A 15,795-nucleotide genomic window follows, 5' to 3' on the forward strand; every position below is an offset into this window, starting at 1 on the left:
CCGAAACGCAGCTTTCCATTGGCTATTAGTTTGACCCTTCAATGCTGGGGCGGGGTGTTCCTAGACTAGGATGACCCAAATCAAGTAGGTTTGATTGAGAACAAGGGATGGCATGACGTCAAAAACTTGAAGCTACTTAGCCTGTCGTTATTCTGTGTACACTCAAAACAAACCTATGAGCTGCTGCATCCACGTTGTCGTTCTTTATTGTTGGTAGCATTTTTATTTAATGTCACTTATATATTAAACCTGCCAGCTTGTGCATGCAGCATATGGCTGTACACAGAAAAAGTATAATAACGGAATAACTTTTCATAGGTAGAGTAGTAATTTCATAAATCGTAATTAGTATGTCATTTAAAGGGGCTGGTTATAGCATATTAAATTCGATTTTTTTTTCGCTTGGTAAAGGGCCACTAAAACAGACATCACATTATGAGAATCAGGTGCTCAACATTCAGAGTTTCTATTTATTTACTTATTTATGACTTTGTATTCCACATTAAATATGAATTAGTTTGAAACCTGGGAGCATCTAAAATCTTTTTTTTTTTCCTAAGCTTAGATCAAAAGAGAAAGATGGTTTGTGGGAACTTGCACCTTTTATTTTGTGGAAGACAGTGGTATGTAATAAAAATGCATTTAATATTGTTTATTACTACTATTTAAAAGAGAAAGGTTCAATAACGAGGTCAAAGGTACCTTCATGCAGAAGTCCAGAGTCAATCTAAATGTGCCAACATTATCTAGTTCTGTAATATATATTTCTTCTTCAAGTCATTTTTCAACAGCATTTTTCACAGTTATTACCGAAATGCAAACATAATTATAATGATCTAATATAATAAAACGCACCGTGAACGTTCTAATGAGGACAACGTTCTGAAGCCATCTGACGTCACTCCCCGAGTCCCTGGCTGTAGGGTTCGTGGTGTGAACCCACCCAGCTGTCTCTGCCCCGCCCTCGCGTCTAAAGAAACAAATCCGGAAGCGAAGCGTCAGGGAAGGAGGCGGCGCTCCCGACGTCTAGCCTTCCCTTCGCTGTGTTCCGCCAAAAGGCGGAACACAGCGAAGGGAAAGCTAGACGTCGGAAGCGCCGCCTCCTTCCCTGACGCTTCGCTGCCGGAAACGCCACGGAGGTAAAGTTAAAAAGAATAAAAAAAACAAAAAAGGGATGCATGGATGCGAAGGGGGGAGGGGCATGGATGCGAAGGGGGGGGGGAGAAGAGGGCGGGCCAGGCTGGGACATGGGAGAGAGAGAAGCATCGAGGAGGGGCCATGGAAGGGAGAGAGGGGACTTGCTGGAAAAGGATGAATGGAGGCAGCAGGGGACAGAGGAGCATGGATTGGGAGGGCAGGGCTCAGGGAAATTGCTGAAAAGGGATGAATGGAGGGGGCAAGGGACAGAGGAGCATGGATGGGCATGGATTGGGAGGGCAGGACTCAGGGAGAGAGGGAAATTGCTGGATAGGGATGAATAGAGGGGACAGATGGGCATGGATGGATATGGATTGCAGGGCAGGCCTCAGGCAGAGAGGGCAATTGCTGGATAGGGATGAATGGAGGGGCCAGGTGACAGAGGAGCATGGATGGGCATGGATTGGAAGGGCAGGACTCAGGGAGAGGGGACTTGCTGGATAGGGATGAATGGAGGGGACAGATGGGCATGGATGGATATGGATTGCAGGGCAGGCCTCAGGCAGAGAGGGGAAATGCTGGATAGGGATGAATGGAGGGGGCAGTGCCCATGGAGAGAGGGGAATTGCTGGAAATGGATGAATGGAGGGGGCAGGGGACAGAGGAGCATGGATTGGGAGGGCAGGACTCAGGGAGAGAGGGAAATTGCTGGATAGGGATGAATAGAGGGGACAGATGGGCATGGATGGATATGAATTGCAGGGCAGGCCTAAGGGAGAGAGGGCAATTGCTGGATAGTGATGAATGGAGGGGCCAGGTGACAGAGGAGCATGGATGGGCATGGATTGGAAGGGCAGGACTCAGGGAGAGGGGAATTGCTGGATAGGGATGAATGGAGGGGACAGATGGGCATGGATGGATATGGATTGCAGGGCAGGCCTCAGGCAGAGAGGGGAAATGCAGGATAGGGATGAATGGAGGGGGCAGGTGACAGAGAAACATGGATGGCCATGGATTGGGAGGGCAGGGCTCAGGGAGAGACTCACTCTCTCTCTCACACACTCACACTTTCACTCTGACTCTCAAACAGTCACTCTCACATACACTCTCCCAAACATACACACTCCGAGGAAAACCTTGCTAGCACCCGTTTCATTTGTGTCAGAAACGGGCCTTTTTTACTAGTAATTAATAATGGATGTTACTGAAGTCTTATTCTGTCTCACTGCATTTCCCATTTTGGCACAGTATAAGTCATCACAAGGATAAAATATAAGAAAACCGATAGACTGCATTAGGGGTTTATAGTCCATCTAGTTATGTTTAAACAAATGAGAGATCTGCATAAAAGAAAATATTTATTTTTATTATTTTGACTTATGAAAACCACTTGTCCCTGAAACATGCTCAAAACAGAATAATCCATTTATAGAAAAGAATAAAGATGATATGATTCCATGTGACCCAATGAAAGGAGAGTTTAATTTTACTTCCAGTCTTTATAACACCAGGCTTCCAAAGGCAGAGTACAGCTGTTAAGATGAAGTCATTAGTAAAGGGATATCCTCACTGAAATTTGGCCATGTATTACTGTATTGCATAGAAGTGTAGAAAGGTGAGCACAAAATACAGCCTTTATTAATGCTGTTTCCACCAGCTACAATAATTTTTGAAGATATTTTTAGTGATATTCAGTTTTGATTTCATGATATTTATATCTACATATGGGAAGCTTTCAAATAAATTACAAAGCTGTCAAATAAGTAAAATTTTTCAAAAATCTTTTGTCCTCTACTTTTTAAGGCACTGCCTATCCAACTGGAACAGCTTTTCACTTTTTGCAGATGGACCACACATAGGCAGTCCATTATTTCTAATAATCTTTTACTATTGCTTTCAATAGCATTTCCTATTGTTTTGAGTGACTCCGCCTACTGGCTTCAACCCAGATAATGGGCCAGATAGCCTAGTACTGTCTCCTGTTCTCAATCTAACCTCCTTTATTCAAATCCTAATGCAAGGTCCCAATCCCAACTGTAAAATGCGTTTGAAGTTCCAGCTTGGAATGTGAGTGCTACTACTGTCCCCAAGGAGGTTGGAAAAGAACAGGAGACGGCATGAGCCTATCTGGCCTATAATGTGGGGCAGTAGACGGAGATTGCCAGCACATTGAATCACCCAAAACAATTTAAAACAATAGGAAATGCTTATAAACTCTGTATTTTGTGCTCTTTTTTCTACACTATTCTATAGAATACAGTAATTCTCCATGGACAGTGATCATCTAGCCACACAGTTGAAGTGACTCCCCGGTGACATGACCGACCCAGCCATTCCAAAGCACAGAAAACTCAAAAGAGCTTTCTGCACATGTCCCTATCTTCCCACTACTGACAGCCACTATTTCCTTGTCATCAGCAGCAGATGAATCCATTAACTGATGGGTTATGTCCGCCTACCAGCAGGTGGAGATAGAGAACACTGAAAAACCATAGTGCTCTATGGACAGCTAGCTCCATCTGCCTTCAGTATTGCTCTATCTCCCAGCAGGTGTGGACGTAGCTTGATCAGCTCCTGGAAACAATTCTGCCTGGGGTGGCTCCTGTGCTTTTGCCAGTTGAAGCAGGGGTGTTGTGGCTGCTGGTGCCCACTTTGAAGGCATATAGGTTCACCCTTTCCCTGCCTTACCTGTCCCCCTGCCTACCGGAGTACTTCTGTTGCTGCCTGCCTCCAACTTTCCTCACAGCGTTAAAAAAAAATACGCATTGGATCTGCATGGCTATTCTGAGGCTATTTTCCACGTGCAGCTTGACCGGAGCTCGTTTGACTCGGTCTTTTGAGGTGAGAGTGGTGCCCAGCTCCTCCGGGGAGGTCCCGCTGACGCTGTTCCGATTGGGGTAAGTTTTGGCGCAAAGCCACCATTTTACTTATATAATTCAGTCTGGTCCGTTGTGGTAAACGTAGATCAGCAGCGGGGCTCTGTAAGACGTGCTCTTTAGACACTAGAGCTGGTACGAGCATGGCGAGCGATGATTCTTCCCGCTCAATGGAGCTGGCAGCGGGCACCATTTTGGAAGCGCCGCATGCCTCGACCCTCGCTGTTGCGGAGGAGTCTGAGTGCAGGGGGGCGCCTCGGTTAGAGTCTACCAGAGGAGCTCCTGTTCCCGTTTCTCCTGATTCGGAGATGGAGGGTCAGGGTGAGTTTTTCTCCCCAGAATTTGTGCTTTTAATGCATAAAGCTTTCATGCTGAAAAGAGCTCTGCCGCATGTGTCTGACACTGCGCTGCTACCTGGTTTCCCCCCCCCCGGGTGTTGATGGCCTGGGACTGGCTGATTCCCCCGAGCGTTGGAAGGATGCAAAACACAGACGGGTAAATTCCCCGTCAGAGAGTGGCGCACTCCCCCCCCCCTCCCGTGGTCGGGCGTTGCGGATTCTGAGGATTCTGGCAGGGCCTCACGGTCTGAAAAGCCAGAGGAAAGTGCCGGTTTGCCACTGGATCTGGATGATCCCAATGCGGTGAGGATTTTCCAGCGCTCATTTCGGACGCCTTGCAGGCCCGCTCAATTGATGATCCTGCCAAGGGCGAGGCCTCCTCTGGTAATCCAAGGATGGCGAGTACTAAGAAGCCTGCTCGAGCCTTTCCTGTGCATGACTCCATCCAAGAGCTTATTTCAGCTCAATGGTCTGAACCCGAAGGGCCTTTGAAAGTGGCCAGGGCTATGGGTCAGCTTTACCCTCTAAGTGAGGAGCACTTAGCCCCTTTGGGGATGCCTAAAGTGGACGCCTTGGTCACGGTGGTGACTAAGAGGACCACCCTCCCCGTAGAGAGAGAGGTTGCCCTGAAAGATATAAAGGCCCGGCGGCTTGAATCCACGTTGAAACGGTCATTTGAAATCTTGGGCCTCGCCTTAAGGGCGTTTATATGCATTTCCTATGCTGCCCGGGTCTGCCTTTCTTGGTTAGAACAGGCAGTGGAACAGTCCGCGGATGGTGCGGAGTCCCTCTCTGAGGTTGCACTGCGGATGGAGTCGGTCCTGTCATTTTTAGCTGACACCCTCTATGATCTGGTCAGAGCTTTGGCTAAACAGATGTCTATGGCGGTTGCGGCCCGCCGCCTTCTATGGCTTCGGCATTGGGCAGCTGACATGGCCTATAAGCACAGGCTGATGAAGCTTCCCTTTCGGGGCCACCTGTTATTTGGAGAGGAGCTGGAGAAGATTGTGAAAGACCTGGGGAACCCTAAACCCCAGCGCTTGCCCGAGGATAGGCTGAGGCCTTCTTCTAAGGGTTCTGTGTGGCCCTCCTCTTCCAGACCTCGCTTCCGTGAAGCTCGCAGGTATTGCCCGGGGCGCTCTGCTGGGGTTTCTCAACGTGCCCGTTTTCAGCAGAGGAACTCCTTTCGCTCGGACAAGCGTTCCGCAGCGGCCGGTTCAAGGCGTGGAGTTCAGGGGCAGACCCCTTAATGATGGGGCGCCGGTCCATTCCTCGATTCCTGCAGTAGGAGGACGTCTTTCCCTCTTTCTCAAGGAATGGACCAAGATTACCTCCGATCAGAGAAGGTTACCAATTGGAATTCAGCGCCCCGGTGAGAAACGTGTGTCACGTTCTCAGGTTCAGAGCCCACGGGGCTGGGCTCTGGAGCAAACGTGAGCCCTTGGGCTGCTGACGAGGAGCGACAGCAGCAGGCAAAGCCCACCGACACCGGCAGGGACTGCAGGCACCGCCCAGCGAGCCGGAACACATGGACTGGAACACTGGACTGGAATTCCCCGGAGGACACAGGACTGGAACCCCCCCCGGACTGGAACACTGGACTGGAATCCCCCGGACTGGAACACCGGACTGGAGCACACCGGACTGGTCCATACAGCTTCACCTGCACTTAGCTACTAAGCCCCCCAGGAGTTGAGCTCCTGGGTTCGAGTAGCCGGCAGGACTTACTGGATACCAGATGACACAGGGACCAGGACTGGAAACAGAAGTGCTCCTAAACCTAAACTGATCTACGTGCTCCCAAGCCCTAAACCAGCAGGAGTGTTCCTAACAGTAAACTGACAAAAGGACTTCCTAAGCCCTATACTAAACAGGAGCTCCTAAGCCCTGCTCAAGAAAGGGACTTCCTAAGCCCTAAACTAACAGAGCAGGGAACTAAACACAAAGCTAACACAGGTGCTACTAAGCACCAAGCTACAAGCAGAGCTCTACACTAACAAGGTAAACACAAAACTAACAAGCTACCTAAGCACTGCTCTAGCAAGCTAGATACAAAACTAACAAGGTGCTTCCTAAGCACTACTCTGGCAAGCAACCAGAAGAGCTCCTAGCACTAAAAGGGAAGACAGGGGAGCCACAAGGAAAAAGCAGGGAAGCTAACACATAAGCCAAAAGTGCTTCTAAAGCACCAAACACCAACAGCAAAGACTGCAATGCTCCCAATAGCACAAACACCAGAAGTACTTCTAACAGCAAACTCTGCAGTGTTCCTAACAACACCAAACCCTGAAGTACTTCTATCAGCAACAGAGCTTCCAAAGCCCTACACACAGCAATGCTTCCAAAACCAAGAGGGAAAAGCAGGGGAACCAAAGGGAAAAGCAGGAAAGCTAAACACACAGACACCAGTGCACACTGCACTAACACTAACCTGGCCCTTAGCAAAAGCAAGCAGGGAAACTAGACACAAAGTCAGAAGTGCACACTGCACCACCCTACCCAAGGCAAACACCACCATTGCAAAGGCTCTGAAGGAAACAACACCACTTCCTTATCAAGGCCCTCCCTGATGATGTCACACTCCCTAGCCCCAGGCAACAGCACACTGACCCATAGAGGCCCAACCCACACCAATGCAACACCGTGAAGCACTTGAAGCCAGTACACCCAAAGAGAGGTAGAGCTAACTCAGTCCACTCACACAGCTGTGGTAAAGTGAAACAATTAGAGTCATGCTGCTGGAAGCTGCCAGCACATAGAGAGAGAGCCAGCTGCTCAGAAAGGATAGACAAAAGAAACAGAAGCCAGCTAAGCTGACCACCAGGAAAAAAGGTAAGTTTGAGAGGGGTTATGACCACAGGGGTTATGACCACAATCATAACATTCTGTACATCTCATCGGTTAATGGATTCATCTGCTGCTGATGACAAGGAAGGGAAAATTAGGTTCTTACCTTGGTAATTTTCTTTCCTTTAATCACAGCAGATGAATCCATGATCCCTCCCTGTCTGTTTATTTGTTCAGTTGTTTCCTGCAGACATGTTCCCTCATTGGGAGAAGTTGGAAAACAGTCTTCAGGATTTCTGTTCTGTTACAGGAGGTTGAGATCATCCCTCCTTTGTGTGATTATTGCTCCTGTTCTGGGGCATTCGTTCGCTGTGAGGAAAGTTCATGTTATTCTACTTTGAGGATACACTCTGCTTTGGAAGTTTCGAATACCGAAGGCAGATGGAGCTAGCCGTCCATAGAGCACTATGGTTTTTCAGTGTTCTCTATCTCCACCTGCTGGTAGGCGGACATAACCCATCAGTTAATGGATTCATCTGCTGTGACTAAAGGAAAGAAAATTACCAAGGTAAGAACCTAATTTTCCCATATTCCACACACTCAGCCATAAGAACATAAGAGTGGCCATATTGGATCAAATCAATGGTCCATCTAGCCCAGTATCCTGTTTCCAACAATGGCCAAGCCAGGTCACAAGTACCCGGCAGAAACCCAAATTGTAGCAACACTCCATGCTACCAATCCCAGGGCAAGCATTTGCTTCCCCATGTCTGTCTCAATAGCAGACTATGCACTTTTCCTCCAGGAACTTGTCCAAACCTCTTTTAAACCCAGATATGCTAACCAATGTTACTACATCCTCCGGGAAAGAGTTCCAGAGCTTAACTATTCGTTGAGTGAAAAAATATTTCCTCCTATTTGTTTTAAAAGTATTTTCATGTAACATCCTTGAGTGTCTCCTAGTCTTTGTACTTTTGGAACAAGTAAAAAATTGATTTACTTCTACTCGTTCTATACCACTCAGGATTTTGTAGACCTCAATCATATCTCCCCTCATCCATCTCTTTTCCAAGCTGAAGAGCCCTAATCTCTTTAGCCTTTTCTCAAAAGAGAGGAGTTCCATCCCCTTTAGCATTTTGGTCAATATTCTTTGAACCTTTTCTAATTCTTCTATATGTTTTTTGAGATACGACAATCAGAACTGAATGCAGTAATTTGGAACATGAGGAAAGTGGCTAGGCAGACTTTTACAGTCTGTGTCCCCTAAATGACAAGATGGATTTTGATAGGATGGAGTGGGTTTTGACTGCAACTCCAGTAGTTTGAACATAAGGACAGAGCCAGGTGGACAGGACACCAAGTGATGTCAAAATGTTAAAACCAATTAGGCCAGTCTCAGTTTCCCCTTCCCCGTGCAGTTGTCATTGCCGTACTCTCAAAAGAAAGAAAGCAAACTTATGAGTTGCTTCATCCACATTGTCACTCTTTATTATAGGTAGCATTTGTATTTAATCTCACTTTTATTTTCAAACATGCCGATTTTTTGTGCAGTATACGGATGTACACAGAAGAAGTATAATAACAGAATAACTTTTCATAGGAAGAGTAGTAATTTATTATAAATCGTAATCAGTGTGTCATTTGGAGGGGCTGGTTATAGGGACACTCTAGCATGTGTTATATGTAAGCCACACTGAATCTGACTTTGCTTGGGATAATGTGTGATATAAATGTTAAAAAAAAAATCCTTTATCCTCCACGTTTCAAGACATTGCCTATCCTGCTGGATAGTGATGACACAAGGAAAGCAAGTTTGGTCCATTGAAGACTAACTCAAAATAACTTGTTCCTTAGCTGGGCCCTAGTATTACCATATTAAAAATGCAACCATACCATGCCTCTGTGGCTATGTTCCACTAATGTTAAACAATTAGCTGGATTTCTTGAAAGGATTATATAAACGTAGGATGCATGACTAGGGACCAGTGGCGTACCAAGGGGGTGGCGGTCCGCCCCAGGTGAACGCCGCTGGGGGGGGGGGGGGGGGGGGGTGCCGTGCGCCTGTCGACTCCGCTCGTTCCATGCTCCCTCTGCCCCGGAACAGGTTACTTCCTGGTAAACACAGTGTGTCTCAGGTTAGAGACAGACTATAAACAAAGAACCATTTTAATTTTAGGAATCTTTCTTAAAACATGAACTCTCATGTTAGCAAGCTTCACTAGAGAGACAGGTGCCTGTCTTCCATTATAGTTTCTTGGTGATGCAGTCTAAGTTTGGAAAAAGGTTTGTATAGATCAAAATAATTCTAGTTTAAGTCAAATTATTTATTTTTTAAAGGTTTCTCCTCCCATGAGGTGAGCAAAGCTCCACACTACAGTATACCTATTCCCCATAACATTTGAGCATACCCTCCCTTAGGCTATGCATGCTAGGGTTCCAGGCTCAGCACGCATGCAGCACTTAACCTGCTACTCCTGAAAATGCAATCAGCAGCAAACTGGGTTTCCACTTACCTCTTTTCCCCACTGTACAAGTTGCAGGAGTGTCCTGTACATTGCTAGACCTTGTTATTGCTCTTTATCTCAATTCAATCCCCCCAAAACATTCAGGGTCCTTTTACAAAGTTGTGGTGAAAAAGGGCCCTGCGGTAGCAGTTTTTCCCCACACACGAGGGCCCTTTTTACAGCAGCAGGTAAAAAGCCCGTTTAAAAAAAAAAAAAAAAGGCCGTGGTAAGATTACTCTTACCGTGTGGCCACTCCGGGGGGGGGGGGGGGGGGGGGGGGGGAGGAGAGCAATTACTACCACCACTGAGGTGGCGATAAGGGCTCCCACGGAAACCCAGAGATAACTAGGCAGCGTGTGGAGATGCCCGATTACTGCCGGGTTAGCGCCACGCTATAAAATAAAAACTTTTTTCTGATGCACAGGAAATGGCGTGCGCTCGAGGCGGAACTACAATGGCAGTTCTAGGTTAGTGTGTGCTAAGCTTGCGTTAGGCTTACCAACACTTTATAAACAGGCCCCTCAGAGCTTTAAATTCCATTTTCACTGTGCATGGACTATGTGCATAAAGCACGTAATTACAACTCCTGAAATGAACAGAGAAGACCTGAAAACTGGTAACTTAAAAGACCTTAGTGCTATATTGGCACTTTCATCAGCTGCAGCAAAGCATTTTAACAGTTAAGACACTGGATGCACAATAATGAAGCAATTTCAAACAGCATGTGGTGCTTACAGGCTCACATGTATAGAAACTCCCTCATTTAAAAATATGGACCAATGCAGGGAATTGTTTACTCTGAATTGGCTTGAAGAAACAAACAACTAGTATGCTTAGAGCTTTCAAAATGAATGCTTATCTTTTCTGTACTGTAAAAGCACAGGTATTCTTACATGCAGTGAAGGGGTAAGGAAAATTTTAAGTGGCCTTTTTCTAAACAGCAGTTTACCTACATAAAAAGTTTTGAAAATCATGCTCTGTGATAACTTTATAAATCTCAATGCCACCTAAATTTGATAAGATGCATCTACAAAATGATTTCTGAAAGTATGATCAGGAAGTTACTTTCCATAATATATATAGTTATTGCACATTTGTGACTTCAATCTGGTGAAGTTTGATGATCCACAAAAAAGAATCAGCATAATTACTACAAAATTTCCTAAGATACTCAAAGGAGACACAAAAGAAGACAGGATAAAATAAAAACCATTTTTACGGAAACTACAGTATAGCTCAAAAGTTTGTTTATATGCACTACTACTCCACTGTAATACAAGACAATTTCTTAAATACTTCCCTGCAAAAGCCATATCCTCTTGGATATATAAATTTATTAAAAAAACAAACAAATCTCAACTCCCACTCTCTAAGTAAATAAAAACCAAGAGAAAGTATGTTTTTCTTAATTAACACACAAAAAAGCATTCAGGAATTTATAGAAAACTCATTTAATACATATCTCATCAATTTTTTGCAAACTGATGTTGTGTTGCTCTCCTAGCTGGCATTCTTACAACAGAATAATAAAAACTGTGCATTACCATTCTGGCAGTACTGCTCCCAAACACAATGAATCTTCATTTAAGAGCTGAGCAAACTGGATTAATCAGCATAATTAAATGGCATTCAGGAAAGAGGATAACTTTTCATGAAAACATTTTGGTTAAGACTGCAAATTTGTGTGTTTACACAGAACTTCAGTGGCAGGGGTCCCTGCGGATACTTTAGTACTGCAGATAAAAGTGTTGCAGTTCCAGTGTCTACAGAGACTTCACAGGGCAATGCTGTACAAAATGTAGAAAGCATCTAGGGATGGAATCCCAAAACACCTGCAGATTCTAGAAGAATGTTTTCTGTGTTGGAAAATCACAGCTGGGGAGGAGTTTCTCGGATTTCTACTTCTTGATGATTTTGCAAGTTATGATCTGATGCTGTATCCTCTGAAAAGACCTTCCTCCTAAGAAACTCAACTTGATCTTCCTCCTTCATTTTTTCAAACGCTTGTTCATGGACCTTAATAGAAGACAGAGGTTGAATTTATTTTGAACACTGAATGCATGCAAGTAATTAGAAATCAAAACATGTTGGATGGTATGGAGAGTACAAGTTATTATAAATATAGCATTTCATTGACTGGTATTGTTCAAAAGCGGATGATTCATGAGAAAGTAAGAAAGGTTTATCAGTTGTCTTGCTGCACTGAAGCCAAAGGACAGCAATCAGCTTACTGGGCAGAGTACATGGGCCATTTTGTACTATATAAAACATCAAAATAATCAAGTTTTATACAGTGATGAGATTCAGATAGCGTTCTCTAGGCCAGGGTTTTTCAACCCAGTCCTCAGGGAACCCTAAGCCGGTCTGGTTTTCCAGATATCCACAATGAATATACATGAGATACATTTGCAAACAAAATGGAGACAATGTATGCAAATTCATCTCATGCATATTCATTGTGGATATCTTGAAAATCAGACTGGCCTGGGGCTCCCCCGAGGACTAGGTTGAGAAACCCTCAGGTCAGTTTTGTATGTCCTGTAGCGTGCTTATTGGTCAGCATAACCAGCAAGATTGTGGAATTACTGGTGAAACAAGGGTTGCTAACAGGAAGAATATAGATCAAGTGACGTAGGACAAACACAATTTCTACATCTGTCTCTTTCAAACATTATGTCCACAAAATGAATGCACATGTGCCTGTGTGTGTGTGGGGGGGGGGGGGGAGGTACTTAAAGTCTTAATGATAGCACGCACAGATTACTCTCTACTGTTGGGCAAACCATGCAAAACTCAGTTAGGAGATGTGTCATGGCCTAAACTTGTCTCACTGCCCCAGCACTCGGGATTTATTTGGGAGTGGGATGTTACTAGAAAGTGTCCGATTTTCCCCTAGTCACTGAATAGAACAGCCAAGTAGGCCAGTGGAGTTGGTAACAGCCAGGGCTCTGCACCAAAAGGATGAAAAGTAATGCAAATAGGCCCAAAGGAGTGTAAAGGAAAGAGGGCAATAGTGGATAGGATGGAGGATAGAGAAGGGATGAAAAAAAAAATCAAGGAAAGGAAGCAGAGGCACTACTTAGCATTTTCTACTTCTAGTATATGAGGGCACTCTAAGATGGGTTTCTTGTTACTTCTTTCAACTTATCTTCTTGGAGGTATTTACCTGTAACAAAGGCACATTTCTGGCTTTATCACGTGTACCAGATACTGAGCAATTTGTCCCTTTCGTCTCCTAATATATGGTTATGCAGAACCCAACATTTCCCAGAAAAAAAGGAAGATATCTTTTGTGCTCAGGTTAATTCATTCCCACTCTACTGCAACAGCTAAGAAAATCTTTATTTTTATGCTTTCTAAGCAATAACTTCTTCAGTATATACTATAGTATGCATTTTTGAAGGAAAGAAAATAAGTATGCTCTAGCACAAGGTTGGGCAATCATGGTCCTCAAGGGCTAACAATCCAGTCAGATTTTCAAGATTTCCACAATAAATATGCATGAGCTCTATTTGAATATAATAGAAGAAGTACATACAAATCAATCTCATGCATATTCATTGTGGAAATTTTGAAAACCCAACTAAGTTTTGGCTCTAGAGAATTGTGGGTGCCCACCCTTGCTCTAGAACAAGAGGTCGCAAGGGGGAAGATTCAAAGGTAACATCAGAAAACGTTTCTTCACAGAAATGACGGTGGGTCTATAGAAAGAACTCCCAGTTCAGGGGGTGGAGACCAGGGGCGTATCTGAACTGCGGCGGTAGGGGGGGCCAGGGCCAGAGTGAGGGGGCACATTATAGCCCCCCCGCCGCCGCCATTGCCAATCCCCCTCCCCCCCGCCGCCGCCATTGCCAATCCCCCTCCCCCCAGCCGCTGCCATTGCCAATCTCCCCCCGCCGTTGCTGTCGCCTACCTTCGCTGGCGGGGGACCCCAACCCCCGCCAGCCAAGCCGAGGTCCTTTCATTTCTTCCACTGCAGTCTGCAAAGCTGGCGCCGAAAGTTTCTTCTGAGTTTGACGTCGCCGCACGTTGTACGTGCAGGACGTCAGACTCAGAAACAGAATGAGCTTCATTCTGTTTCTGAGTCTGACGTCCTGCACGTACAACGTGCAGTGACGTCAGACTCAGAATAAACTTTCGGCGCCAGCTTTGCAGACTGCAGTGGAAGAAATGAAAGGACCTCGGCTTGGCTGGCAGGGGTGGGGGGGTCCCCCGCCAGCTGAATGAATTCTTTTAAAGGCAGCCGGCAGCGGCAGGAGGAAGCGGACCTCGGCTGGCAGGGGTTGGGGTCCCCCGCCAGCGAAGGTAGGCGACAGCAATGGCGGGGGAGGGTTGGTGGCGGTAGGGGGGGTCCAGGGCGAAATCTGCGGGGGCCCAGGCCCCTGTGGCCCCAAGCAGATACGCCCCTGGTGGAGACAATAAAAAAAACAAAGGTAGCAGGATTCAAGGCGGCTCTAGATAAGCACAGATGATTTCTCATAACAAAGAAGTTAGGAGATGCAGAGATTGGCTCAGTGTATTGCTACAGAGCCCAGCTAAGCAGATGGTGCTAAAACATGGTTCTGCATTTATACCCACCTTTCACTCCTTGAACAACAGTGGCAAAAGGGAAAATTGGTAAGGAGAAAAAAAAAAGAAAGGAAGCATAACCTAGCAATACTACAGGGTCTGGCATAGCTGGGTTATTACCAACAGGCTACAGTGCCCTAAAAAAATACAACTGGCAGGTTGACAGTGGCCAGCAAGGCAAAACTACTCTGGATGACAGACTCACCGATTCTGGTAGACAGTCCAACTCCAATCCCTGTAATAATCCTAAGTATGAGATCTTGCATGGCTATCTACCCAGGATAGTAGAGAACTAATGCAGAAGCACAGGGTATGGAATGCTTTCCTATCTGTGGTCAAGCTTCTACAGCTACCAGCTGGAACATATCCTTAACAGTGTTTACAGGCACCCATTCGGCAGACTGTATAGGTCAACTGTATTTTCTTTGTCATCATCTACTATACCAATATGTTACACTCTATTTGGTATGAGTTGGATGCTTTTATTTTGTGGTTGTCCAATAAGCTTCATGTTTCAGAAGTTAATCATAGATCTTGAAACTATAAATTAATTTGGCTCCTGGATTGGTGAAAGTTTACCATTCCTATTAAACGCTGTCTTTCAACAATACTGCATGCCAAAGCTCATCTCACATACAATGCTTCAGAAATATTCACTTAAGGGTATGGCTCAGCATCATATCACAGTACACAATGTAACTTTTGCAAAGGGGGGAGGCAGAGAAAACAGAACATTACCATCCCAACACATCACTTGTACATAATTCTGGGAAAATATCTATCTAGTTTGTGACAAGAACATGAGAAGATATGACCAAGTCAGTCTGTAAACAGGGATAATAGGAAATGACCTGATCTATATCATATAAACTAAGTGGATTAAGCCTTCCCCCCCCCCCCCTTTATATATTTATTTAGTATACTAATCACAATTATGAATACAGCAGACCAATATTTCTGGGTTCTGAATGACATTATTCCCATAGTATAGAAACCTTACCAGTACAACATGATAGCCCAGTACTTTCAGGTGCCGGATCTTCATTGCCAGTTTATCTTTGGGATGCATTGTGTCAAGACAGAAAGATGATGCAGGACAGCATAGTACAGCCACTCTGCAACTGATAACAACAACAATGTCTCAGGAATGGGTGCTTGCTAAAATGTTTATGGATGGCTTTTTGGAAGTTGTCTGCTGAGATGTGACTGGAACCTACTGCCTAGTAGCCAGCCAAGATTTTGCTTCTTATGGTTTGTGTGATAGAGAGCTGAAACACAGGGACCTTCTATGATTTGGCAGGAGCATTGCCATACACAAACCCATGTCCGAGAACAGGTTATGAGCTTGGATCATAGTAGGACAGGGGAGAGATGATGGCAGTCAACTACTAAGGTGACCTCTGCTGTCAGGAAACAGAATTGCGTTCTACTACTACTACTATAAATCACTTCTATAGCGCTACCAGTTCAGCTAGAAGTGGAAACTTTGGTTTCAAAGCATGACCTTCAAGAAGTTGGAAGGAAAGAGTAGAAAGTACTGCTGTAAATTGTCCCTGTTTGGCTTATTTTAGCTGCACACTGCCT

General features: G+C 45.2%; 1 protein-coding gene across 2 annotated transcripts in view; it reads right to left on the reverse strand.

The window, feature by feature from the left end:
• Positions 1-11,069: 11,069 nt before the first annotated feature.
• FASTKD2 (FAST kinase domains 2) overlaps positions 11,070-15,795 on the reverse strand; it is a 211,549-nt gene continuing 206,823 nt past the window's right edge. For both annotated transcript variants that reach the window (XM_030209830.1, XM_030209829.1), the window contains 2 exons: positions 15,212-15,332; positions 11,070-11,658 (listed from right to left, as the gene is read on the reverse strand). In XM_030209830.1, coding sequence (XP_030065690.1) covers positions 11,512-11,658; positions 15,212-15,332 — 268 coding nt within the window. In that variant the 3' untranslated portion in view covers positions 11,070-11,511. The remainder of the gene's footprint in view (positions 11,659-15,211; positions 15,333-15,795) is intronic.

Source organism: Microcaecilia unicolor, chromosome 7 (assembly GCF_901765095.1).
Source record: "Microcaecilia unicolor chromosome 7, aMicUni1.1, whole genome shotgun sequence".
NCBI classification, from domain to species: Eukaryota; Metazoa; Chordata; class Amphibia; order Gymnophiona; family Siphonopidae; genus Microcaecilia; species Microcaecilia unicolor.